Genomic DNA, 25622 nt, shown 5'->3' with positions numbered 1-25622 from the left:
GACCAACAATCTGTTTTCCACTTACATAACATGTCAAGAAAGGTACACCATGAAGGGGGCATTGTACTCAATAATTGTTGTAATTAGAGGTTCATACAGAGGGATGATAACTTCCTTTGACCTAGATGATATGCCTTTACATAAAATCATTCTCTGACTACTGCTTTTACTACATTGTAGTCGAAGGAAAGCGAAGTATCAGCCCAGGTTCCAAGATCCTTGACTACATTATCATTTTGGAGTGGGGTACTGGCTATACTGCACATTTGGGGGAGAGAGCTGTTTACTAAATGTAACAGTGCTACGCTTTTTCACATTTACTTTTAGCCCCTTTTCCATAAATCACTTGTTTATGAGGGTTAGTCTCTGCTGTAATGAATAGGTATCAAAGGGAGATTTGACAGTACTGTCCAGTTGGCAGCCATTTGCAAACTTAGTTAGCAAAAGGTCCTGAATTCCAGTCTGGAGATCAGAAAAGTAAATGTTAAAAGGGAGTACTGAGTCCTTGGACCCACCACTAGTTACCTTCATAGTTTCCAAGGAGGGATCTGCCACCTTAACTATGTCTCTAATGTTCACTCGGTTGGCTATCCACCTCACCATGTATGGATCTGCTTTTAAGGCACTTAACCTGTTTATCATGCTAGTATGGCTTATAGAATTGAATGCTTTTGACAAATTCAAATAAGCTGTGGGAACAGAATGACCACTGTCTACAGCCTGTCTGACCTTCTCAAAGAAGTTAACTAAACTAAGTAACAGGATCTCCCTTTGATAAAGCCAAACTAATATGACTCTAGCCTGACAAGCTTTTTGCTATCATAGTGTATGAGATCAGATATGATGTATTCCATTCTCTTGCATATCACACTAGTCAGACTAATGGGCCTAGAGGTTCCAGGTCTGTGGTAGGACTGTCCTTGTTTACAGGCATCACCATACTTTGGAGACAGATGCTATAGTTAAGCTCTTTTAAGGAGGGTTCCACAAGGGCTTGTTTGATAATCATTTATTAGGAATCTAGGTAAATCATCAGGTCTCATGAAAGTAGTATTTTTTGTATTTGAGAGCACCTTCAGAATGTTTTCCATTGAGGTGTAGGGAATCAGGAAACTGCTAAACTAAGACAGGTGTTTTAAGAGTAAAGTGTACTTGTCTTCTAGTTTATTTTCCATGTCTACTGGATTTGAGTGGGCAGTGTCATTTTGCATAAGTTCAGAACACTGCTGGGTTTTAATTCTTAGTTTCCCAAGTGTAACTACACAAGGACTGATATATATATATATATATATATATATATATATATATATATATATATATATATATATATATCCATATATGGGTCTACTTCATAAGATCGACAGACCATTTGATCGAAATTCATTTGGTCGACAGCTCATTTGGTCGACAACCAGTATTCAAAACACTTAACAGGGATTTGCCCCCCCTCCCCAACGTTGTGCGACCCTGGAGTTGATATATATAGTTAGGGGGGTGAGGGGCACAGCCCCCCACCTATTTGTGCCCCCATACTCCCCTAACTATATATAACAACTCCAGGGTCGCACAATATTGGGGAGGGGGCAAATCCCTGTTAAGTGCCTTGAATACTGGTTGTCGACCAAATGAGCTGTCGACCAAATGAATTTTGATCAAATGGTCTGTCGATCATATGAAGTAGTCCCATATATATATATATATATATATATATATATATATATATATATATATATATATATATATCCTTGTCTTCAGAAGCTAATTTAAGGTTACAATTTGACTTACTAGGCCTTGATAGTACCTTTTAGTTCCTCATTGACATTTTTGATGCCTTCTTTAATATAAGGCACTTTCAATCTGCTGTATGATTTAAGAAGTTTTAACAATGCTGTGACATTTTTGTGGTATTTTGTTCTACTTGTATCTCTCAATAAGTGTACTGTTCTGTTTAATACATCCTTCACTGTTAACGTTAATCCATGTGTCAGTATTCACTATATGTTTAACAGTACTGTGTTATATTTCTTGTAACATTTTTTTCCTTTTGTATTTGTCACAGTAGTACCCAAGTCAGATAGTACCCTGGGCAATTCCCAGAGGGGTGGTCTCATAATCCAACAGTTGACTAAAAAGAAGCCCTAATACCACTAACTGTAGCAAACAGCTATACAGTAAAAGCAATTAACCTAATTAATTTAAGTAACCATGATGGCACTGTGGCTTATTAAGTTACTGACAATACTACTCTCTTGCCTGATTAGGAAATCTTTTGCCTTGCTGATCACGACCATGTGTAGAACCTACTTTTTTCAGTTTGGTATGATTGCCTTCTCATCTTTGTTAAGCATGGCCAGGTCTATCCCACCATTCCTCCTTTGTAATACAACTAAAAAGCATCCGTACTCATTCATGATGCCCTCCACTAGCTCTCTTTCAGCTTGCAGCTTTGCTGACCTCACTGTGTTTGTTGCCCTTCTATTAGATGTTGAATTCTGAAATGCTGACTATAGGAGTAGTTTTGTGTCATCATGATGATGAATACTAGAAAATAAAGAAACTGAATTAGACAAGGTAATTTACATAGGCATGCACACTAGTGCTTGGGTGTGCTAGTATGTGCACATGTGCACACACATACACACGGGCGCGTGCACACACACACACACACACACACACACACACACACACACACACACACACACACACACACGCACCCCCCCCCATACACATACATGCATGTGTCTGTATATATGTATAAATATTTTCAGGACAGTTCAATGTTTGTCTTCTTTCTACATCACTGACACAGCACGACAACAACATAACTAAATGAAAGGCTGGTATAGAAAGGCAAGCACAATAACTCCTCGGCTTGGACACAGTGCAATAAGTTTATTACACACAATACAAAATAAGAAAATAAAAAAATAAGATCTCCAGGTTAAGCGCTTTCATCTAACACAAGCAGACTTCCTCAGAACAAAGACATACAATTACACTTTCATTTTAAAAGCATTGTGGCGCCAAAACCATTTCACAGAAAATGATTTAAAGGTATATACAGAAAAAACGTCCTTATGTGAAAACATACAAAACCAATCAATCCTGTCTTAATAATATATCCTGTCTTAGTAATATAAAGAATTCCTCCAATATATAAAACACGTTAGTACATAAAATTCCCTTAACATTTAGAATATAAATAAGGTGTATGAATTCTAAATAAATGTCTCATGAATCAAATACTCATAATAACTATTGTCAAAAGCACAAGCCTAACAAAACTTATTAAATTGTATATGCAAAGTATGAAAATTACAAAATTAATATATAATAATTAATAAGTCATGAACTATTTTAAAAACTATTTTAAAAATATACTTAAAAATGTACTTAAAAAATGTGCTAAATATATGTGCAGAACACTGTTCCAAAAAACTATGCTAACAGCAAGAACAGTTTTATGCTAATAGAATCATTGATGCCAGGCAATCTTGTGGCATCAGTGATAATCTGCCACTTGCTCTCCTTCATGGCCAAAAAGGCTTTTACATTCCCCCCATATGCTGTGATGTTAACCTTGTCAATGATTGAGAATTTGAAATAATGCGTATCACCACATTTAAATATATGCCTGTAAAGGGCATTCTTATTGTCTTTGTTCTTGATGCTATATAAATGCTCATAAATACAACGTCTCAATTGTCTCTCCGTCTTGCCTATGTAAAACGCTGAGCATACTTGGCAAGTTGCAAGATAGACGACAAATTTAGTGTTGCAATTTCCTGTCCTACAATGTATATATGTTTTGTTGAAATTTTCCAATTTCACACCCCCTATTTCATTAATGGTATAACATTGGTTGCATGTTCCGCATTTACTTGTATCAGATGACCCCCCCTTTTTTACCACTTGTGTTGGATTCTAAAATCCTTTTGAGATTGTGTCCTGTTTTATAAACAAATTTGGGATGAGTCCCCAAAATCAAAGCCAGATCATCATTCATAGTAATCAAATTCCAATGTTGCCTCACTATGTTTTCGATGTACTGAACTATAGGGGAATACATTAACACACAAACCCAATTGTCAAATCCCTCCTTTTGTTTATTATCTGATGGTAAAACACCATATGTTGAGTTACCCAACAAAGGAGTATATTTGTTACCCCATTCTTTGCTACCATATCTACCAACATCATTTAATAGGGTGACCGGGTATCCTCTCACACTAAACATTGACCTCATTAATTCAAGTTCTTTATCCAAGATAACTTTGGTAGAAGACATACGGGCTGCTCGGATACACTGTCCTTTAAAAATGTTTTTAAAAACATATTTGGGAAGGTTACTGCTAAATTCTAAGTAATCATTGAAAAATGTCAACTTTCTGTGTATACAAGAGACAAATCCATCCTCACCATGGCTGACATAAGTGTCCAAGTAGGCTGTACCCATTTTATTGATATTATATGTAAACTTTAAGAATTCTGTGGTGTTGTTGATGTAATCGAAGAAAGACTGAATTATTTCTTCTGGACCCTTCCATAACACAAAAAGGTCATCCAAAAACCTCGAATAATAAACAATGTGTTGAAAAAATTCACTACTAAATAGGTATAGGTTTTCCCATTCAAGCATGACAAAATTTGCAAATATGGGAGCACAAGATGCTCCCATTGCAACACCCCTAGTCTGTCTAAAATATTCATTTTCGAAGTGTATATAATTATAGTCTAACACTAAGCCCATCATATCAACAATGAGACTGATTCTATCCCATTCCATGTTAGAGTATTTCCCAAGGCTGTTGCAAAAATATTCATGCCCTATTTCTTTAGGGATGCATGAGAAAAGATCAATTACGTCAATGGTAATGTAAATGAGGTTCTCATTCCATAATTGCAATGTTAAATTTCTAAGAAACATCCATGAATCTTTTATAAGGTGGGGAATGTTTTTGTATATGGGCTTCACCCATTTATCAATAGATACACCCAGGGGAAATGTTTTTGACCTACTGCCCGATATAATGGGTCTAAAAGGGGGGCATTCCATATTTTTATGAACCTTGGGTATTCCTATGATAGTGGCTAAAGTTGGATGTTCAACTTTCAAAAACTGATACACCTCATCTGTTATTCTGTGATTGATTACATATTCTTCCACAGCTAAATCAATTCTCCTGTAGCCAATGTTAACTTCATTGAGAGAGATGGCCTCATAATTCCCTGATTGATATAAGATGTTATAGATTTCATTGATATAATCCATTTTATTGTATAAAACAATTCCTCCCCCTTTATCGGGTTTCATAACCCTAACTTCATTATTGTTTACTAATGAATGTAAACAGGTATGTTCCCCTTCAGTTAAATTGTCCTTCTTGTTCGACATTGCATACTTATCGCTCTTATATACTTTATAAAAACTGTATATGTCCTGACAAACCATTTTCTCATAACTTGCCACAACCGCATGGTTGCAGGGTATATATGTACTTTTCTTCTTAAGTGCAACCTGTTCCCTCCCGTTATGTATAACTTCATTGTTTTTAAATTGTAGGGCTAAATTCAATCTCCGACAGTTCAATTTAAATTCGGTGATAGCATCAACTAAATTAAAACTCACAGTCGGTATAAATTTCATTCCTTTAGAAAATAAGCTATAAAATTCATCTGATATGTCAACATTTGTGTAATTGAATACCTTAAACCCATTATATGAGCTCACTATATTGGTACTGTCGGAGATTTAATTTAGCCCTACAATTTTAAAACAATGAAGTTATACATAACGGGAGGGAACAGGTTGCACTTAAGAAGAAAAGTACATATATACCCTGCAACCATGCGGTTGTGGCAAGTTATGAGAAAATGGTTTGTTTATGGCGACCCCTAACCAGGAAAAGCTGAAAGAGAGAGAATTTGTTTGATTCCATTTAGATATTTCTATCTTTCTTTTTTCTATATTTTTACCCAAACTTAAATATAAGCTTTAAATGTAGAATTTAACAATATAAAAGTTTTTTTAATTAAAATGCAGGACTGTATAAAAAATTACAGTAATTCCTTGTAATACTTATCAGAAATGCATTGATAATGGGTAGTATTCATAAAAGTTGTAACACATTGTAAATTTGATGCACAGTGTACAACTCTAGCAACCAGTTTTATTGTGTATGTTTGATAACACACTGTATAACTCTGATACTTAGTTTAGCATGTGTAAAGCTTGGTGCACACTGTGTAAATCTGGTACATAATATTTAAGTTTTCTTCAAAATCTGGGCTTCACAAAGCTTGGTACACTCTGTGTAAGTCTGGTACAGAGTGTGTAAGACTGTTATGCAGTCTGTGTAAGTTAGACACACTAATGTACTTCTGATATGCACATGAGAGCAAGCAACAGGATAGTTGCACAAAGGACGAGATCCTGAGATGCCTTCCACGCTACAGACACTAAAATAATTCCCAAACAGAATGATGGCCATCAGTATGTGCTCGATGCACCCTACAGTAAATTGAATTGTGTACAGAGCATCTGGAATGTATACAATTACTTTCAATGGTGCGTTGCACACTGCCCATAAAGAAGTCATGTATAGGCAGTGGTAGCAGGCAACTCAGCAAGATAGCACTATAACAGAGTAATGAGTAAGGCCTAAGAGAAAAAGATAAGTTGTAAAATGACAATTGGTATGAATATAACAGTGTATATTAGACTTTAAATTTGTACCTCAAGCTTTCTAAACTGCGTCATAACCAGATTTCTTCAGTATATATCAAGCCTAAACAATGGGTAGCAAACTTATGAATCATACCCCAGTACAACATCTGCAGTGTATATCAGGCTTACACAGTGAGTAAATTTCTGTGAATTGTTCCCCAGTACAGGACTTACACAGTGAGTAACAAGTTCTGTGAATTGTTCCCCAGTACAAGACTTACACAGTGAGTAACAAGTTCTGTGAATTATTCCCCAGTACAAGACTTACACAGTGAGTAACAAGTTCTGTGAATTATTCCCCAGTACAACACTTACACAGTGAGTAACAAGTTCTGTGAATTGTTCTTCGGTACAAGACTTACACAGTGAGTAACAAGTTCTGTGAATTGTTCCCCAGTACAAGACTTACACAGTGAGTAACAAGACTTATACAGTAAAAGGCAAACTTTCTTGAACCAGCCCAGTACCAGAGTTGCACAGTGTGTTCCAGGTTTACATAGTGAGTAGCAAACACTGTTGCATTACACAACAGCACCAGACTAACTTTATGGATCCCATACTGTATCCACTGCAGAATTTTAATAAGAGATGCCCATTACCTATGTTCTGTACTGCACCAAAGTGTATTTTTCTTTAATTTTTGTCTGTCAAGAAAATGAATAAAAACAAATAAGATTCCAAATAAAATGTAAACATTAGAAGTACATGCTCTCTGAATAATAGTACTCAATATTTGTTCTGTATTAAAACAAGTAATATTAAAATGTTACACCTTATACCTTTGCTTTTTACCTTATCTAGGGTTTTTGAGATGACCATCTCATTTCCACTGGAGACAGAATTGATGATTTCAATATACGACCATGATATGGTTGGATCTGATGACCTTATTGGAGAAACAAAGATTGATCTGGAAAACAGATACTACAGCGCACACAGAGCAAATTGTGGCATAGCAAAAGAGTATGACATGTAAGTATTCTTAAAAATAGGAAAATATACATGTATGTATATAAACACACACACACACATGGGTACATATATTTTGCTGTAAGTTTTTTTTTTTTTTGAAAAACTGGTCAAATAGTCACAGCTGTTGAATGGTGAACTAGTCGAATTTTGGATTATTGGATGTAAGGTAAGTGGGTAGTAACATCAAAACTTTCACCTGTAATGAAAGTATTGGCAATACGGTTTTGTGTGCATGTGTGTGATTGTGTGTGTATGTGTGTGTGTGTGTGTGTGTGTGTGTGTGTGTGTGTGTGTGTGTGTGTGTGTGTGTGTGTGCGTGTGTGTGCATGTGTGTGTGTCTGTGTGTGTGTGTGTGTGTGTGTGTGTGTGTGTGTGTGTGTGTGTGTGTGTGTATGTATGAGAGTGTTTCTGGGTCAGTGCTAGAATAAAGGCTAGGGAAGGAGATAGATGTATGTTTTATGTGTACATGGGTTTGTGCTTTCAGTGTTTGCAGGCTAGCATTACTGTAAGGGCTACTGAAGAGGATAGATGTGAGGTACGTGATACATTTAGGTAGTGGTGTGTTTGGAGACTGTGGGAGTTTGTGTGCCTCCATATGTAGTGGCATTGTCCTAATGAGTAGGGTTGGAGCTAAGGTTAGGGTCGGCATACAGTATGCATGAGTACCCCTAGTACAACCCTTACTCATCCTCCTCATCCCAGACCTACACATTATGGTACTAAATACCCCCTTTCTCTAACAGAAACACTATTCTGAAAAAAGTTAGGTTTGATATTTAGTTTTTTTTATGTTTAGTTTAATCTCTTGGAAAAGGAAACTTTTTATTTTCTGTTAGATTTTTTTGTGCCCGCTATAATGGATGTTTCTACTGAAGGAAAAGTTTTTTTTTTTTTTTATTAACTGTGATTCAGAGATTTGTTCATATGATTATTAGTAATATAGTCATTTATTTTGACAAAATATATTGACAAAACCTAACTACATCCTAACTCAATGTTTCTGCAGGTGGGCAAGCCCACCCCACACCCCCAGCTAATTATATACACCAACTCTAAGTTCACACAACAATGGGGAAAGAGCATATACCCTTCCCTGGTGTAACTTCAGTTTTGTCAATATTTTGTATTTAAAGTATTTTTGACTTTATTTTGTGTTTAGGTATTTCTATCAATATTTTGAACATTATGTATTTTTGCTGTCAATATTTAGATAATTTGGGCAATTGCCATACACCCATCTCTCTCTCTCTCTCTCTCTATATATATATATATATATATATATATATATATATATTTATATATAAAATTATATATATGGGTCCACTATGTAATCCCGAAATACTGAAATCCTGAATTTCAGTATTTCAAAATTACATAGCCGAAAACACTAAATTCCGAAACCCGCAGAAGCGTGAAATTCAAAATCCCGAAGCTCGGAGATGTTGAATTAGCACTTCTGGTGGTGCGGTGTGTGAATGGATGGGTGGAAGTTTAGGTAAGTATGTATGTGTAAGTGTGTTGGTTAGGGGATTTAGTGTGTGTAAGTGTGTGTTGTGACTGTGATGTGTGTGTGTGAGGGACTGTAAAATGTGTGGGTGTGAGTTTGAGTAGGGGGTGTGTGGGGTGCAGACCCCCACATCAGGGGTGCTTGCCCCCCTGCTTATCTGTAGTGTAGGATTATATATTTGATTGTGGGGGGAAGTTGTGTTTATGTGTATGTGTGTGCTGTATGTGTAGAGTATGTTCGGGATTTTAAATTTCGTGGTTATGGGGTTTTGGGATTTCATATTGTAGTACTATTTTCGGCTATGTAATTTCAAAATACTGAAATTCGGGATTTCAGTGCTTTGGGATTACATAGTGGATATATATATATATATATATATATATATATATATATATATATATATATATATATATATATATATATATATATACAAACCCACACACACATAATTTATATTTAGTGAGGAACTTCATCCTGGGGATTCAGAAACACCACATCTGCAATGAAGGGCATGCCAGCACTATTTATAATCCATGTGCAATGAGCCCTGGTGCTTATTACATGTGCCTGCGGCCAAGCCATTGTGATCCCATATGTCTGACTTGTTGGATAAACTGAGTCATTCATTGGACCATGCAGTGTTTTCTCTGGATTGTCTGTCGAGGATGAGTGGCCATCCTTGCAGCTGGTCACCTGCGATATCCACAGATGTTTGTAAACAAGACCACGAATGAGCAAGATCCCACTTCCAAAGTGCAAGCACTTTCACAGCAGCACTGATTCCAGAGGGTTTGCACACACAGGAGACGGGATCTCTTGTGGTTGTGGCCACTGTCATGCTTGCACATGTGCTAGCAGATGTCAGTTTAGGTCTTTCAGCACACTGACATCTAGCCAGGACCATGCTACAGTCACCACAACTCTTAGTAGAGCTAGCACATGTGGGTGGGAACATGCATGGGAAGCCAAACCCTGTCATACAAGCCTTGAACCTGTCCAGCAAGCCAAGCCACAGTGCTGCCCCAAGTGCTGAAGGTTTGTTCCTGTAGACATAAACACATACCACTACAGTCCCTTGCACATCCCACACATCGACTTTCCGTAATCCTTCTCCAGAGTAAAGCCCTCCAAATCCAGTTCTCACACGACACAAATAAACATTTTTTTCTTTTGCTACACCTTGGTACTTCTACTCTTGCACTTTCCTCTGAAAGACATAGGATCATAGGATCATAGGATGTTACGTGGCTAATGGCCCTGAGGCCCTTACAAGCTTAGCCAAGAGTTTATCCCCCAAAAATGAAACCTCAGTCAGCACCTGTTGTCCCTGTCAGTGAGGAACACAGGTGGAACCCCTGGAACATATTTGTGGTTTCTCATCCACTCATCAAGGTTGCACTTGAAGAGGGTCAATGAGGTACTCTATTTGACATGTATGGGAAGTATATTCCAGAGACGGAGCAGCCTCTGGGAGACAAACCTGTCTCACATAGGTTCATAGGTATGTACTAGGCTATTGGCCCTAGGGCCTATATAAGCCTAGCCAAACAGTACCCTGGCTTTTGCCACCCAAGAAAATTATTTTCCTGTGCCCCTGTCAAGCAGAGCCACAGAAGTGATCCCCGGGGTGAATTTCCTATCTACCATCCAGTCATCAAGATTTTACTTGACGAGTGATAATGAGTTTTGTTTGATATAGGTAGATAGTTTGTTCCAGAGTATGGGAAGTCTCTGGGACAGGAATCTATCCCTCCAGCATGTTCTGTTTATTGTGGTGACAAGGTTTAGGTCCCTAGAGCGTGTAGCTTGGAGGGATTGGGATTTCTTACGTGGAGCATGTCCAACAGCTCTGGGTTTGACATAGCTTTGTATGTTAAGCAGAGATCGCCTCAAAGTAGGCGATATGCGACAGAGTAAAGCTGGAGTTTTTTTAGATGGTCTGCATAGGGCATCTGTTTGAGGCTGGTAATCCTCTTTGTGAGGTATTTCTGTGGCCTTTCCAGTTGTTGTAGATGTCTTGTGAGGTACATACCAAAAGGGGCATTGTACTCTATAATGGGTCTAATGAGTGATGAGTAGAGGGGAACAATGACCTCTTTTTTCCTGGATGAGAAACTTTTTGTGATGAGGTGTGCCACGTAGAAGGATTTCCTGACTACTGTGGCGATGCAATTATCAAAGGAGAGACTACTGTCCACCTGTGTCCCAAGGTCTCTTATCACACTTTAGGTGTTAAGTAGACTACTGCCTATGTGGTAGTTCATGGGTACAGAGTTTTTACCAAAAGGGATGACAAGGCACTCCTGTACTCCTTTGACCACCTCTGTAAATGCTGATAACTATGCTTAGTCCTTTGTACCTTGCTATCTGGGGTTCCTATGTTTGCTGCAGAAATGGCCATCCAATGCATGGGTAAGTACAGTCTGCTATTTTTGCATTTAACAGTTTTACTATAGAGTATCTGCTTAGGTCTTGTATAGTTGTGTTTTAAATCTAAATGCAATCTGATGCCTCTTTTCTAGTGCTATGGCATACTGTGTCCACCTCCATCTGGATTGGTCATCCCCTGCTGCTAGCTCCTCTGATTCCTCATCTGTCTGTGCTTCTACTTCCTGTGGTGCTGGGAACAGCTGGCCGTACATGAGGCTAACATCCTGTACCTGCTTCCTAAGTATAATATTATGTAACACAGCACACATAGTATTTTGGTAGACATGGTGGGATCATACTGCAGGGCACCATTGGATGTATCTAGACAATGAAAGCATGGCTTCAGCAGCCCAGAAGCATACTCCATAATATTTCTGGTTTGTTATAGTGCACATTTGTACCCCTGATCAGTTTCATTATGCAGATTTCTGATGAGTGCTACTAACCAAAGTTCTGGGCATATGCAGCATCACCCACAAGATGGCATTGTGTTAAGACAGGCCACACAAACCATATCTAAAGGTCACATGTATGCCATATGTGTGAGCCAGGAGAACTGCATAGGTGGCTGCACACACACACATTGTCGATGACACCTGGCAGTTCACAGACCGATACCCTTTACGATTCATGCATCTCCTTCCCAGTTCAACAGGTAGGGCCTTAATTTCAATGTGGGAATACTCTATGGCCCCCAGTACCTCAAAGAAATGTGCTATATCTTAGAACTCCCACATAATCTTTGACAAATTCTTTGGGATATATGGAAACCACTTGTACTTCCTCACATGCTGAAGCATGGCATTGAGGAACTGATAGAGTATTCTCAAGACAGATGTCTTTGATACCCCCACTGTGTCCCCAGCACGTTACTGAAAGGTTTCTGTAGTTAATAAACATAGAACCTAAATCCCGTAGTATCCAGTGGAATAAAAGCTCTATGAGTCCTATGGGCTGCAAATGAGGACGACATATATCCACAGTATCCTGCATGGTGTTTGTCCATGTCCTTGTCCACGTGGTACTTTTTTCCCACTATGTTGGTGCCATGGAGGGCATGAAATGTTAGGTGTGGTTAGAAGAACCTCTATCTCTGAGGGTGAAGTCACTCACTGTCAGGCATACCAGCTGTTGTAATAGAGGGAGTACAATAGTTAACTACTATGTGATATTGGGTTTTCTTTATCACAAGAAGAATGTAGAGGAGTTCTAAGTCATTGTCCTGTACTATGACTCTGGAGGTGAAATGGTTTCTCGGGAAAACAGATACACCCCCACCAGCTACAACATCTAATTCGGCATTGGGTCTGAAGGAATAGTAGGCATTAAAACTCTGCAGAGTGGATGCTCTAGCTGATCTGAAACCATGTTTCAGTAGCTATGCATATATCAAATGCTGTGAGGGTGTAACTTTTTATTTATGCTTCTAGACTTGAGCAGCACTGTTTGTATATGATTTTGATTGAGTCTGGCTGTTTGGCTAATTTGAGGAGACTAAACAAACAACAGCAAAAACTTCCACAAGATGTAAATTAATTTCATATACATGAAAGGGAAGCCCCGTAGACTGGTTTCAGCACAACCACACCTTCTTCGGTTCAAAATTATACCGTATAAGGAAATGTCATCACATATTTAGAGCTCTACAAAAATCTTTTAAAGTAACTATAACCTTAATTACTATATAAATACATATATTAATAGACTAAAAATTACTAATATTCATTTATTCCTGAATAAACTAAAGCTCAAAGGTTTAGCATCCAGTGTCTTTCCTTTCTTTTTAATATTTCATGCCATCCAAGTTTATTAGGCATCTTATATAGTAATTTGTCAATTTCAGTGAAAATACATTTGGTTGTAGGATGTTTCAGGGTATGTTTAAGCAGTGCATTATTAGATTTTTGACATCTAATTCACTCAAATTCTTTCTAATGCATAACATAAAATGCCTTGAGTTTTGACCCACATAAAAAAAAACAGAACATGCAAGTACAGCCAAATAAATAATCCATTCTGTATCACAAGTAATAATGTGTGTAATCTGAAAAATCATACTGGTATTGGCAGAAGCAAATTCTTTTGCTTTTAAAACAACTGAACAAACCAAAAGAATGACCACATGGATTACAACCCACTAGCTTGTCTCCATAAATTGTTCTCTGTTGAGAAAGAGTGTCTCCTGGTTTCTTCTTTGAAGAGCTATTTAGAACATGCTCTAATGTACGTCCCCTTTTATAACTAAACTTACAAACAGCAGGTAAATTAGAAGCTACAATTTGATCAGCCATCAGAACATTCCAATTGTTAATGATTGGTCTGCAATAACCAGAATTAGACCCATATTTAGTAACAAGGGATAAAGAATTATTGACAATGGTGACTGAAGGTTTATATATTAGTAAATTCCTTGACACTATAGATAGACTCACATAGCTAATAAATATTTCCTTGATCATAACCCCTGTTTAGAAACATGGGTAAGATCATCCACCTGATTTTAAAAATCCTGTTGCCCTGAACAAATACATCTAATTCTATAAAACTGAGATTTTGGGATATTATTAATAGTATACTTCTGACAGCAGCTGTTGGCTTGGAATAGTGAGTTTTTTATGAAAAGGTTTCCTGTACAAAGATCTATAAATTGTGCTATCTATCCTTTTATATACCTTAACATTCAAAACTGGAATACATCTTACATTAAATTCTGCAAATTTCAAACCCCAAACATTACCGTTTAGGTATCCAGTAAACTTTTTAAGATCTACTAAATTAGATGTCCATACAAACCAACAGTCATCAAGAAATCTACACCATATATCCATTGCATAAAGAAAAATATTGTGGTAAGAATCATAGATCAAAATTTCTTCTACATAACCTATAAACAGATCTGCATAGATGGGGACAAAAGAGGCCCTCATTGCAGTGCCCTTAACCTGCAAAAAAAAAAACAATCCTGTCTGAAACAGAAAGCCTTCCTTGTAAGAACATGTTCTGTGAAACATATTAAAAATGCTTTAAAACCAGCAGGATAGATATTCACCTTATTTAACCAATATTCAATGGTTAGCAAACATGCATAATGGTGTATATTGGTATATAGGCAGTGAATATCCAGGATAACTATAAATCACCGTTTCTCCATCTGACAATTCTCTGAAATTTGTAGAAAGTCTGTAGTGTCCTGTAGACATAATCTGACCAATGAAAGTAAGGGTTTCAAATGCTTGGTCAAAAAGACAATTAATAAGGGCTTAGTTAAAGAGCCTTTAACAGAAACAACAGGTCTCCCCAGTGGATTTCTAGAATCCTTATATATTTTTAAGTAAGATAAAAGTATTATGATTTAGGATCAGAAAACATTAGTTTGGAAGCCACTGTCTTAGTAATGATACCCTCATCCATTGCTTGTTTTAAAAAATGTTCAGTTTCCTTCTTGAATTGTAATGTAAGGTATAAAACCATTTTATGATATGTAACTATATTGCAGACCACAACTGCCCTTTTGTCTGCCTTCACTATTAAATCCCAGTTAATTCCTAAAAATGTAATGACTCCCTTTGCTGTTTAGTTAAATTATTGTACTTTCCTATATACATAGGCTTATTAAAATGTAACTCCTTTAATACAATTTTGTCAGTGAATTCAACATTTTTATTACAAGGCGGCTTAAACAAAGAAGGTTTAAATTTAAACCTATCACTATTAAATATTTCAGAATCTTTGAAGAGAAGTTTTAAATTAGTCATTCATACGACAATATTTCTTTATGTTCATGAACTTGTTGCATCACAGATATAAAATTAAAGCCCTTATTCAACAAAGGTATATCATGTTTTGCCAAATCAATACTTGATAAATTATGGACTAAACAAGATTGTGCAACAGTCTCAACAGTAGCTGTAGTGCTTGTTTACCATTTTCAATGTTTATGGTTACCCCTCCTTTACTAGAAGACTCTGTAAAATCAAAATCATGATTTTTAGATGTATTATGTACAAGTTATTTATGTTTAAACTGTGGCTTGTTAATAATAGTTAAGTAAAAATCACTCTTCTTAGGAAAGCATTCCACCCTCTTAAAACTCTTCCATGAAAGTTTGTTGGCATTGTAGTTCCAAATTTCCAAAGGTCCCATTTATATTTATTCAGCTTTCTAGATTTGAGTTGTTCTTCTAAAGTGACTAACAGCAGAAAGTTTTCTGAATTGATCAATAAACCCTTCCTGACCTTGATATTGCAGTGCTTTCAGACATAAACTCTTAGCTTTGTAGCACTTTGATTTCTTGCTCATAGAAATCCATTAATACAGACATAAACATTGTTGGAGCTGTTTGCTCTACATGTAGCCACTGTTTTTAATAATTCATCAGTTTGAGCCACATTGGATTCAGTAAGTATTTTAAACCCACTTGGAGTGATGTTAGCTAAATGGTATGCTTTTAATAATCTTAAGTGCCATGCAACAGTATATAACTTCTTAGCTGCAGTGCTATAGTGGTATCATTCTTGGCAACTACAGGATACTGCTGAACACTAGTTTCACTACCTTTCCCAATGCATATTCTGACAGCTCCATCATGTTCATCTTCATATGATCCAAAGAAGTGCATCTCACATCATGCATTTCCTTGTGCAAAATGATCAGGTAATATGTGTACCTGGGATGAAGAGCTGTAGTGACATTATGTATTTTGGCACCTGAGAGGCAACAACCCATTACCATGTCTTTGCTCAGCCTGGTGAGTGGGGCATCTGTATATCACACTATGGGGTCACCTATAATCAAGACATTGCCAGATGAACTAGCTTTGTCTTGCTGCCTTAAGGGCATCCGAGTGTTTCTTATGTGACCCCTGTTAGTATCTGTACTTCCTATGGTATCAGAGCAAACTGCATGTTGGATATGAGTTGATGATGATGGGTTGTATGCAGGAGGTAAATTGGATGGATAATCGAAAATTGATCCCTAGGCTGGCCCCCTTGTCTCTTATAGACAGAGGTCAACAGTAAACATTCACTAATTAGTATATCTCCCTCTTTACATACCTTTTAGCAACCCTCTATCTAACATACCCCACCTAACTAATGTACCCCTCCTAACAAACGTTCCTTTCCATTTAAGACACACACATTACAAGGGAACACAATTGGGTCAGGTTGCTTGGCTAGGCTTATAAAGGCCCTGGTGATTGTTAGCCTAGTATATACCTATGAACCTAATCGGGTTTAGGATGATGCCTACTATTCAGAGTCGTACGAGGCTTTGGTAAAGATTTTTAATGCCACCAGAATAAGACAGCCTAGAATTTACAATTTGTGGATGTTGTATAAGTGAGGATGAGGTATGGCAGCTTCCAGTTGAGTTAATTATTTACAGCTCTCATAGAGAGAGTCCTTTGGGTTTAGTAGTTCGTTATCAGTGAGTGTGAAGCAGTTCTTATACTGCCTCAAGTCAGGATTCTATATACGATAATACTGGCAATGGGGGGAGAGGGGGTGTTGACTCCACATAATGACCAGTGCTGCCTGATTCAAAGTAAGTTATGATCTTAACAAGTGCTGAGGAAATAGTGCATATTTAGAAGGTAGTTGGAATGGTTCTATGTTCGGGCACTGGGTGGCATTGAAGAATTACCGAATAACTGGGTAACTACAGCAGAGCTAGTAAGAGAGAGATGGCTAGAAAGGTGCTTGGTGTGACATCTGGAAAGAGGAAGGAGAACAAGGAGACCTGGTGGTGGAATGAAAAAGTACAGGAGAGTATACAGAGGAAGAGGCTGGTGAAGAAGAAGTGGGATTGTCAGAGAGACGAAGAAAGTAGACAATAGTATAAGGAGATGAGATGTATGGCAAAGAGAGAGGTGGCGAAGGCTAAGGATAAGGCGTATGAAGAGTTGTATGAAAGGTTGGACACTAAGGAGGGAGAAAAGGACCTGTACCAATTGTCTAGACAGAGGGACGAGCTAGTAAAGATGTGCAGCAGGTAAGGGTGATAAAGGATAATGAGGGAAACGTACACACAAGTGAGGAAAGTGTGTTGAGCAGATGGGAAGTATACTTTGAGGGGCTGATGAATGAAGAGAATGAGAGGGAAAGAAGGTTGGCTGATGTGCGGACAGTGAATCATGAAATGCAGTGGATTAGCAAGAAGGAAGTAAGGATAGCTATGAAGAGGATGAAAAATGGAAAGGCTGTTGGTCCAGATGACATACCTGTGGAAGCATAGAGGTGTTTAGGTGAAATGGCAGTGGAGTTTTTAACTAGATTATTTAATGAAATCTTGGAAAGTGAGAGGATGCCTGAGGAATGGAGAAAAGGTGTTTTGGTACCGATTTTTAAGAATAAGGGTGATGTGCAGAGCTGTAGTAACTACAGAGGGATTAAATTGATCAGTCACAGCATGAAGTTATGGGAAAGAGTAGTGGAAGCTGGGTTAAGAAGGGAGGTGATGATTAGTGATCAGCAGTATGGTTTCATGCCAGGAAAGAGCACTACAGATGCAATGTTGGCTCTGAGAGTGTTGATGGAGAAGTACAGAGAAGGTCAGAAGGAGTTGCATTGTGTGTTTGTGGACTTAGAGAAAGCATATGACAGGGTGCCTAGAGAGGAGTTGTGGTATTGTATGAGGAAGTCAGGAGTGTCAGAGAAGTATGTAAGAGTGGTACAGGATATGTACGAGGGTAGTGTGACAGCGGTGAGGTCTGCAGTGGGAATGATGGATGCGTTTAAGGTGGAGGTGGGATTACATCAATGATCAGCTCTAAGCCCTTTCTTATTTGCAATGGTGATGGACAGGTTGACAGACAAGATCAGACAGGAGTCCTTGTAGACTATGATGTTTGCAGATGACATTGTGATCTGTAGTGAGAGTAGGGAACAGGTGGAGGAGACCCTGGAGAGGTGGAGATATGCTCTAGAGAGAAGAGGAATGAAGGTCAGCAGGATTAAGACAGAATATATGTGTGTGAATGAGAGGCAGGATAGAGGAATGGTGAGGATGCAGGGAGTAGAGGTGGTGAAGGTGGATGAGTTTAAATACTTGGGATCAGCAGTTCAGAGTAATGGTGAGTGTGGAAGAGAGGTGAAGAAGAGAGTACAGGCAGGATGGTGTGGGTGGAGAAGAGTGTCAAGAGTGATTTGTGATGGACGAGTACCAGTAAGAGTGAAAGGGAAGGTCTACAAGAGGGTAGTGAGACCAGCTATGTTATATGGGTTGGAGACAGTGGCATTGACAAAAAGGCAGGAGTTTGAGCTGGATGTGGCAGAGTTAAAGATGTTAAGATTTGCACTGAGTGTGACAAGTGTGGACAGGATTAGGAATAAGTATATTAGAGGGTCAGCCCAGGTGGAGACAAAGCCAGAGAGGCAAGATTACATTGGTTTGGACATGTGCTGAGGAGGGGTGCAGAGTATGTTTGGAAAAAGATGCTAAGGATGAAGCTGCCAGGTAACAGGAAAAGAGGAAGGCCTAAGATAAGGTTTATGGATGTGGTGAGAGAGGACATGCAGGTGGTTGGAGTGACAGAGCAAGATGCAGAGGACAGGAAGAAATGGAAACAGTTGATCCGCTGTGGCAACCCCTAATGGGAGCAGCCGAAAGAAGAAGAAGAAGTAAAGAAACCTTGGAACTTAACCCTGAAATATGTTCACAAAACACAGTTACTGTAGAATACTGTTAAAAACTACAGCCTAAGAGCAGCACAGCACAGCACAGGATTGCTAAATATCACTGAAACAGAGCAAAAATACCTACTTAAATCAGCTTTACAAAAAATGGAGATTGAATCAGAACAGAAGTAACAAAACCTTGGAACTAAACCCTGAGATATGTTAACAAAACACAGCAGAATACTGTTAAAACTACAACCTAAGAGCAGCACAGGATTATTAAATATCACCGAAACATTTAGAGCAAAAATATATACTTAAATCAGCTTTACAAAAAAAAATGGAGACTGAATCAGAACAAAAGTAAAAACAAGTAAAGAAACCTTGGAACTAAACCCTGAGATATGTTCGCAAAACACAGCAGAATACTATTAAAAACTACAACCTACGAGCAGCACAGGATTGTTAAATACCACTGAAACAGTTAGAGCAAAAAATGTGTACTTAAATCAGCTTTATATACTTATATCAGCTTTGGATTTCCAGATGGCTTAGATGCAGTAATTCTTGTAGCCAGTGACAGGTGAAGGCACAGAACAGATCAAGCCTTGCTCCACACCATGCTCCATTGACCCATACATCTTTCAGGTCTGAGGGCTTATCTTGTTGCATTGGCTTTGTCTTGGTGTGGAAGTGTGAGTCAAGCTCCAGGAGTACTGCTGCAATCTGCAGGGGCAGTATTTTATGCTATCCCCAAATCACCTCACATGTTCTTAGTGTACTTACATAATGCTGGGTGAGCAATGAGGGATTATTATGGTGTGCATCTCCATACCCAAACCCAAGGGGCAAGTCTGCTATCACCCATGTTCCTGCCTACCAGCCTGATTTTGTTTTGTATCTGAGCTCAAGCCTCCACCAGACCTCCACTAAAAATATCAGCATGTACCCTTCCTCCCTCTCAGGATAGCAATGTCCCATCCTCCCTGACACAGGTACATTTACAGCAATAGAAATGAAAAAAAAATCCTAATATTTATTTTATTTTCATGCAGTATACATTTTAACAATTTTCATACACTCTAACATGGCATAATTTGCTCAGCTTCTGTCTTCCCTTAAATTTCCTCCTCCTGAACAATATTCTGCATATATTGTTCCTACAGATTCCATTTATTTCTATGCAATTTTCTCTTTCCCTTTCTAAAGAGACAGCATCTGTTTCTTTTATGTCCTTCACAGCATTCAGTACTTCAGTTACAGCTGATTAAGATTTTCATTTCTATTTTCCAGTAATTGCTTTTTTTTTACAGGCAATGACATTAAATTATTACATCCTTACTATGTCTTTGCAATTCAGATCAGAAGATCATTGCCTTTTGTTTCCTCAGTATTTCTGACAAGATATTCGGTAGGGAATTTTTAAAATTTGCAAATCATTGCATTCCAAAAACCAGTTTCCCAATTACCTTTCTCATTCCACTCTTACCTCCAGCATTTGCTATCTGCTTGAGGGGAAATCTCTGAAGTCTACTAGTGGTATAAACACCTGTAAAAACTCTTCCAAGCAAAACTCCTAAACTTTCTGGACTATACTATATATACGGGAGCTGTACGGATGTCCTCTCATGTTCATTTCTATATTGCCTTTGCATTCCCTCTTACCAATCTTTTCTAACCCCCTTTGGTTGATTCCTAAAGTTGTCATGCAATGCCAGATGTACTTTGAAACTATGAAGCACACAAATCATTATCAAAGCCCTTTTCCCATTTTCCACATGGGGTTGGGGTGTCATGTCACTTGTTGCCATTTCCCACTATTCAGTGCCACACTCCTTCCTTCTTTGACAGACATGCTTGACCATTGCAAGTCTTCTCTCACACAGTCCATCCACTTCTTTGCTGGATGCCCTCATTTCCTCTTGCCTTCTTTCTGTATAAATTAAGTAACCTAGGGAAATGAGGGCATCTAAATCTTCTTCACCAGATTGTCTTCTGCTTTCCTGCACATGTGCCCAAACTACCATAATCTGTTCTCATTGACCTTTTCTGCAATTGGAGTTATTATGGCTTCTGCTCTTATGTCCTGATTCCTTTGTCTGTCCCATATTGTGAATCCTGTCACCCATCTCGGGTGCTTCATCTCCATCACCTCTAACTTCCTTAACTGCTCTGCCTTTACTGCCCAGGTTTCTGTACCATACAGTAGTACTGGTCACACCACTGTTTTGTACATCTTACTTTTAAGTTTCTTTGGCATTCTTCTGTCATATGCTACCACTGACACCCTGTGTCAGGTGGCTGCAGCCTGTCTGATTCTAGCTTTGACCTCTTCATAGGTTCATTAGGTTCATAGTTCATAGTTTAGTACTAAGCTAACTGCCCTTGCAAGCCATTTTAAGCCTAGCCAATTATCCCTTGTGAGACTCAAACCCTGCACCTTGTATTTGTAAGGCAAACACCTTAGCCATTAAGCCACCCTCCCTCATTCAGACTTCCCTTCTCCTCAATCACCTCTCCCAGATTCTTTAAGCTTTTACCTGTTGTACTATCTTTCCTACTATCTCAATTCTCAGCTTGCTCTGATTTCCCCAATTTGATGTCGTTACCATGGTCTTCTCAGTGCTTAGTTTCATCCCATGTGCCTTCAGTTTTGCATTCCATTCCACTATCCTTTGCTGAATTTCTTGCTCACAGTCTGCCTGTAATGCCACATCACCTGCATACAGCAACTTTGTTGATCTGTCCCCTCTAACCTGTTTGCTAATGTAGTCCAGCACCATTATGAACAGCAGTGGGCTCAGAACTGAGCCCTGATGCACACCCACTCCCACTGGGAACTCCTCTATAAGACCGAACAGTGTTCGTACTAGAGAAATTTGGTCCTTGTACATAGCTTGCACTAGTTCTACCAATCTTTCTGGGACTTTGAACCACCACAGGACTGCCCAAATCAGCTTCCTTCAGACTTTGTTATATGCCTTCTCCAAGTGTAGGACTGCCCAGTTGCACTCTTTCCTCATTTCTAGCTTCTTCTCAAGTATCCCTGCAAACACTGGGTCAGTTGTGCTGCATCCTGATCTGAATCTGAACTGCTCATTTCCTATCTTATTTTCTACTACTCTCTACGTATTCGATTATCAGTCACACTCTCCAGAACTTTCATGCAGTGCAATAGGAGTTTGGTACTGCTATACTGTCCACAGTTGTGAATGTTCTTTGTTCTTGAACACTGGCACTAGTATATTTATTCTCCAATCATCTAGCATACGCCTATCACTTCATACTGCTATGAGTACCCTCAGGAGCCATTTCTCCCCTATTTCACCCAACATGTTGATCATACCTATTGTGACCTCATCTCAGTCTGCTTCTTTCACTGACTTGATTTTTCTTAGTACTTTTCTTACTTCTTCTATGGTGGGCTCCTCCTCTTCTCTCACTGTAGGCTGTGTCTAGGATAGTACAGCTTCTGTGGGGTTTTCTTCATTCAGAAGTTGCTGGAAGTGCTCCTTCCATCTGCCTTTGATGCCCTGTGGACTGGTGAGCAGGCTGTTGCTGGCATCCTTTGTGAAGGGTGTCTGACTACCTTCTTTAACTTTCTTTGTCTTGCAACCTGATAAAAGTTTCTTTGTGCCATCCACTGAATCATTTTAAAGAAGCTGGTAGAGTACCTCTGATGCCTTGTTCTTTGCTATTGCAACTCTTCTCTTAGCCTGTTTGTTAACCAACCAGTATTCCTTCCTAGCCTGGTCTGTCTTTTCTGTCTCCCACGTTTTCCTGTACTCCTTCTTTCTTTTGTTGACTTCCTGGACTTCTGCATTCCACCCTCAACTTTCCTTATGTAACTTATTTCCATACCTGGCTCAACCACATATCTGTTCTGTAGTCCTCACACATGCTGTTTTGAGGTGCTGCCACTCTTCTTCAACACCAGCTATTTCCTCCTCTTCTTGTGGTGCTAAAGTCCTGAGTAATTCATTGAACTGTTGTGCTTTCTCTCCAGTCAACTTTCAGGTCTTCAGCCTGGTCTCTGTTGACCTTAGAGCCTTCTTTGACCATTGCTTGCAGCTGATTGTGGTAACCAGTGGTTTATGCTGTGGGCTGACTGTTTCACTAGGGATGACTTTGCAATCACTAGTTGTATCCCAGTGCCCTTTCCTTACCAGGAGGAAGTTTCCCTGTGTTACATTGGCCACATTTTTTAAACAAGAAACATCTTTATTAAATTATCATTTATGACATAGGCAATCATACATTTATATAAATGAAAACAAACCATTTTAGTTGTAAACATTATACATGACTTATCTGTCCAGTCATTGTCGGTGAAACATTACATAGCTCATTCAATCCAGCCTTGTTTTGAATCTCATTCATCCTTCAAAATGTTTTTCTGCATGAATTGTTCCCACAATTCCCATTTTTTCCTCTGTAATTTGCTCCGACCCTTTTCTAAAGATCCCAATTCCACTTGTTGTATCACTGTTACTATATTCACTACTTCTAGTAAGGTTAATTTAGACTTTAAATTAAAATTTCTAGTAATTGCTTTTTTTGATAGCTACCATAATTAGACTCAACAAGGCCTTACTATGTCTAGGCAATTCCGATTCTGTATCATAGCTCAAAAAAATCACTTTCTTAGTTATATCAATCTGCTGGTTCAGTATTTCTGATAGAGTAGACTGCAGGGCTTTTGTAAAGTCTGCCAACTCATTACACTCCTCAAAAATATGTTCCCAATTATCTATTTCTTCTCTGTCATACTTCCAACATTTGCTATCTACCTGAGGAAAAATTCTTTGGAGTCTACTAGGGGTATAAAAATACCTATGTAAACACTTCCTGGCAAAGATTGTAAATCATCTAGACTTTGTTACATATTTGGGAGGCGTACATAAATCTCTCCATTGTTTATTTGTGAATTGCTTCCCAGTCTTTCTTTCCAATCCTTTCTAACTTTCTCTGATTGATTCTTATAGTTTTCGTGGAATATTTTGTATGCTCTACTAATTTTTCCTTTTTTAACAGCAGCTTCTGTTCTAGATTCTACTAAAAACTCTATGAGTGCTGATCTTTCACTTAGGATGCCCCTGTTTCTTTTTCTTTGCTTATACTCTGATATCAAGCCTTGATAGGGAAGGCAATCTCTAGCCTACAGTCCAAATACATTCTTGGACTCTTCCCATTCTGTTACCTTTCTCTTTCTAATTATTTGCTCCCAATACCTTGGTTCCTTTGCTAGTTTTCTCCACTAAATTCAAACCCCATTTTGTCTATTGTCTGTATCCCTAATTCCAGTCACTTCTATTGGCAGAATCTCCTTTCTGCATTCTCATGTTGGCTTAGTTCTTAGAATATTTTCTGCTACTTTATGTATATAATATTTGGTGTGTTTATTGTTATTCTCCTTAAGGATCTGCATCTAAAATCCCAGTCTCTTCTTGTTTCTTGAGCTTCCCCCTGTTTCATCATCATCCTTTTCCACTTTGAATTATAGCATTCTGCTTGTGCTATGTATAGGAACCTTAACTGTGAAATAACCCTTCAAATTGGGTATCCCAAAACACCTTGTTCTTTTGGAAGAATCAGCTTATCTTATTTGACTCTTGCTGTCTTCCTCCCTCAGATAAAATCCTTCAGCTCTTTATTAATTGCTATCTACAATTTCTTCTCTGGCTGATAAAAATATGCCTGACCTGTATATAAAACTAAAGAGACTAAAAACATTTTGATTGTTTGAATCTTGCTATCTGTATCCATAAAACAGAACTTCCAATTTCTCAGTTTTTTGTATTATCTTTTCTATAGTCTCTTCCCACATACCCTTAGCTGCCACAACAGAATCCTTTTTAATCCACAACACTGAAATGTCCTTTTCTGGTTTTATCAGGCATAAAACAATATCATCTGCAGTTAAAGCCAGCTTTTCTTGACTACCATACCAATTATATCCCTTTTGAGTTCCTTATTTTCTTTGTCAATGGTTCTTAATATAACGTAAATAGCAAAGGGGAAAGAGGACACCCCTGTCTGGTTCCTCTGCTCAAACAGAACTTATCAAAGAGTAACCCACCCACTTTATTGTTTGCCTCTGATCCCTCATATATCCTTCTAATTAACCTTAATATCTCATCAGGGAACATGTTGGCCATTTTTGTATATAATATTGTGACTCTCTCTTTCTGAACCATGTGTTGGCTACCATCAAGTCAGTTGCCGAACAGAAGTCTAGAATGGCTTATTCATCTTTATTACTGTTGCCCTTCCCATGTGGACCCAGGCAGTCCTCATATCCTGTTCTGTCTGTCCCGATATGTGCATTCAAGTCACCCATTACTAACACTAATTCATGTTGTCCTGCTTT

The 25622-nt window shown here is 38.3% G+C and overlaps 1 protein-coding gene across 1 annotated transcript in view; it reads left to right on the top strand.

Annotated features, from left to right (window-relative positions):
* The window catches only part of LOC122817026 (fer-1-like protein 4), a 1119105-nt gene that overhangs the window by 908569 nt on the left and 184914 nt on the right, over window positions 1–25622 (top strand). Inside the window, exon 37 of the mRNA XM_044090141.1 lies at window positions 7529–7699. Within this exon, the coding sequence (XP_043946076.1) occupies window positions 7529–7699 (171 nt within the window). The remainder of the gene's footprint in view (window positions 1–7528; window positions 7700–25622) is intronic.

This window comes from Protopterus annectens, chromosome 12.part0 (genome assembly GCF_019279795.1).
Source record: "Protopterus annectens isolate FY-2018-M chromosome 12.part0, PAN1.0, whole genome shotgun sequence".
Classification (NCBI taxonomy): Eukaryota; Metazoa; Chordata; order Ceratodontiformes; family Protopteridae; genus Protopterus; species Protopterus annectens.
The sequence above is the reverse complement of the archived record's forward strand: the minus strand, read 5'-3'. Positions and strand labels throughout refer to the sequence as shown.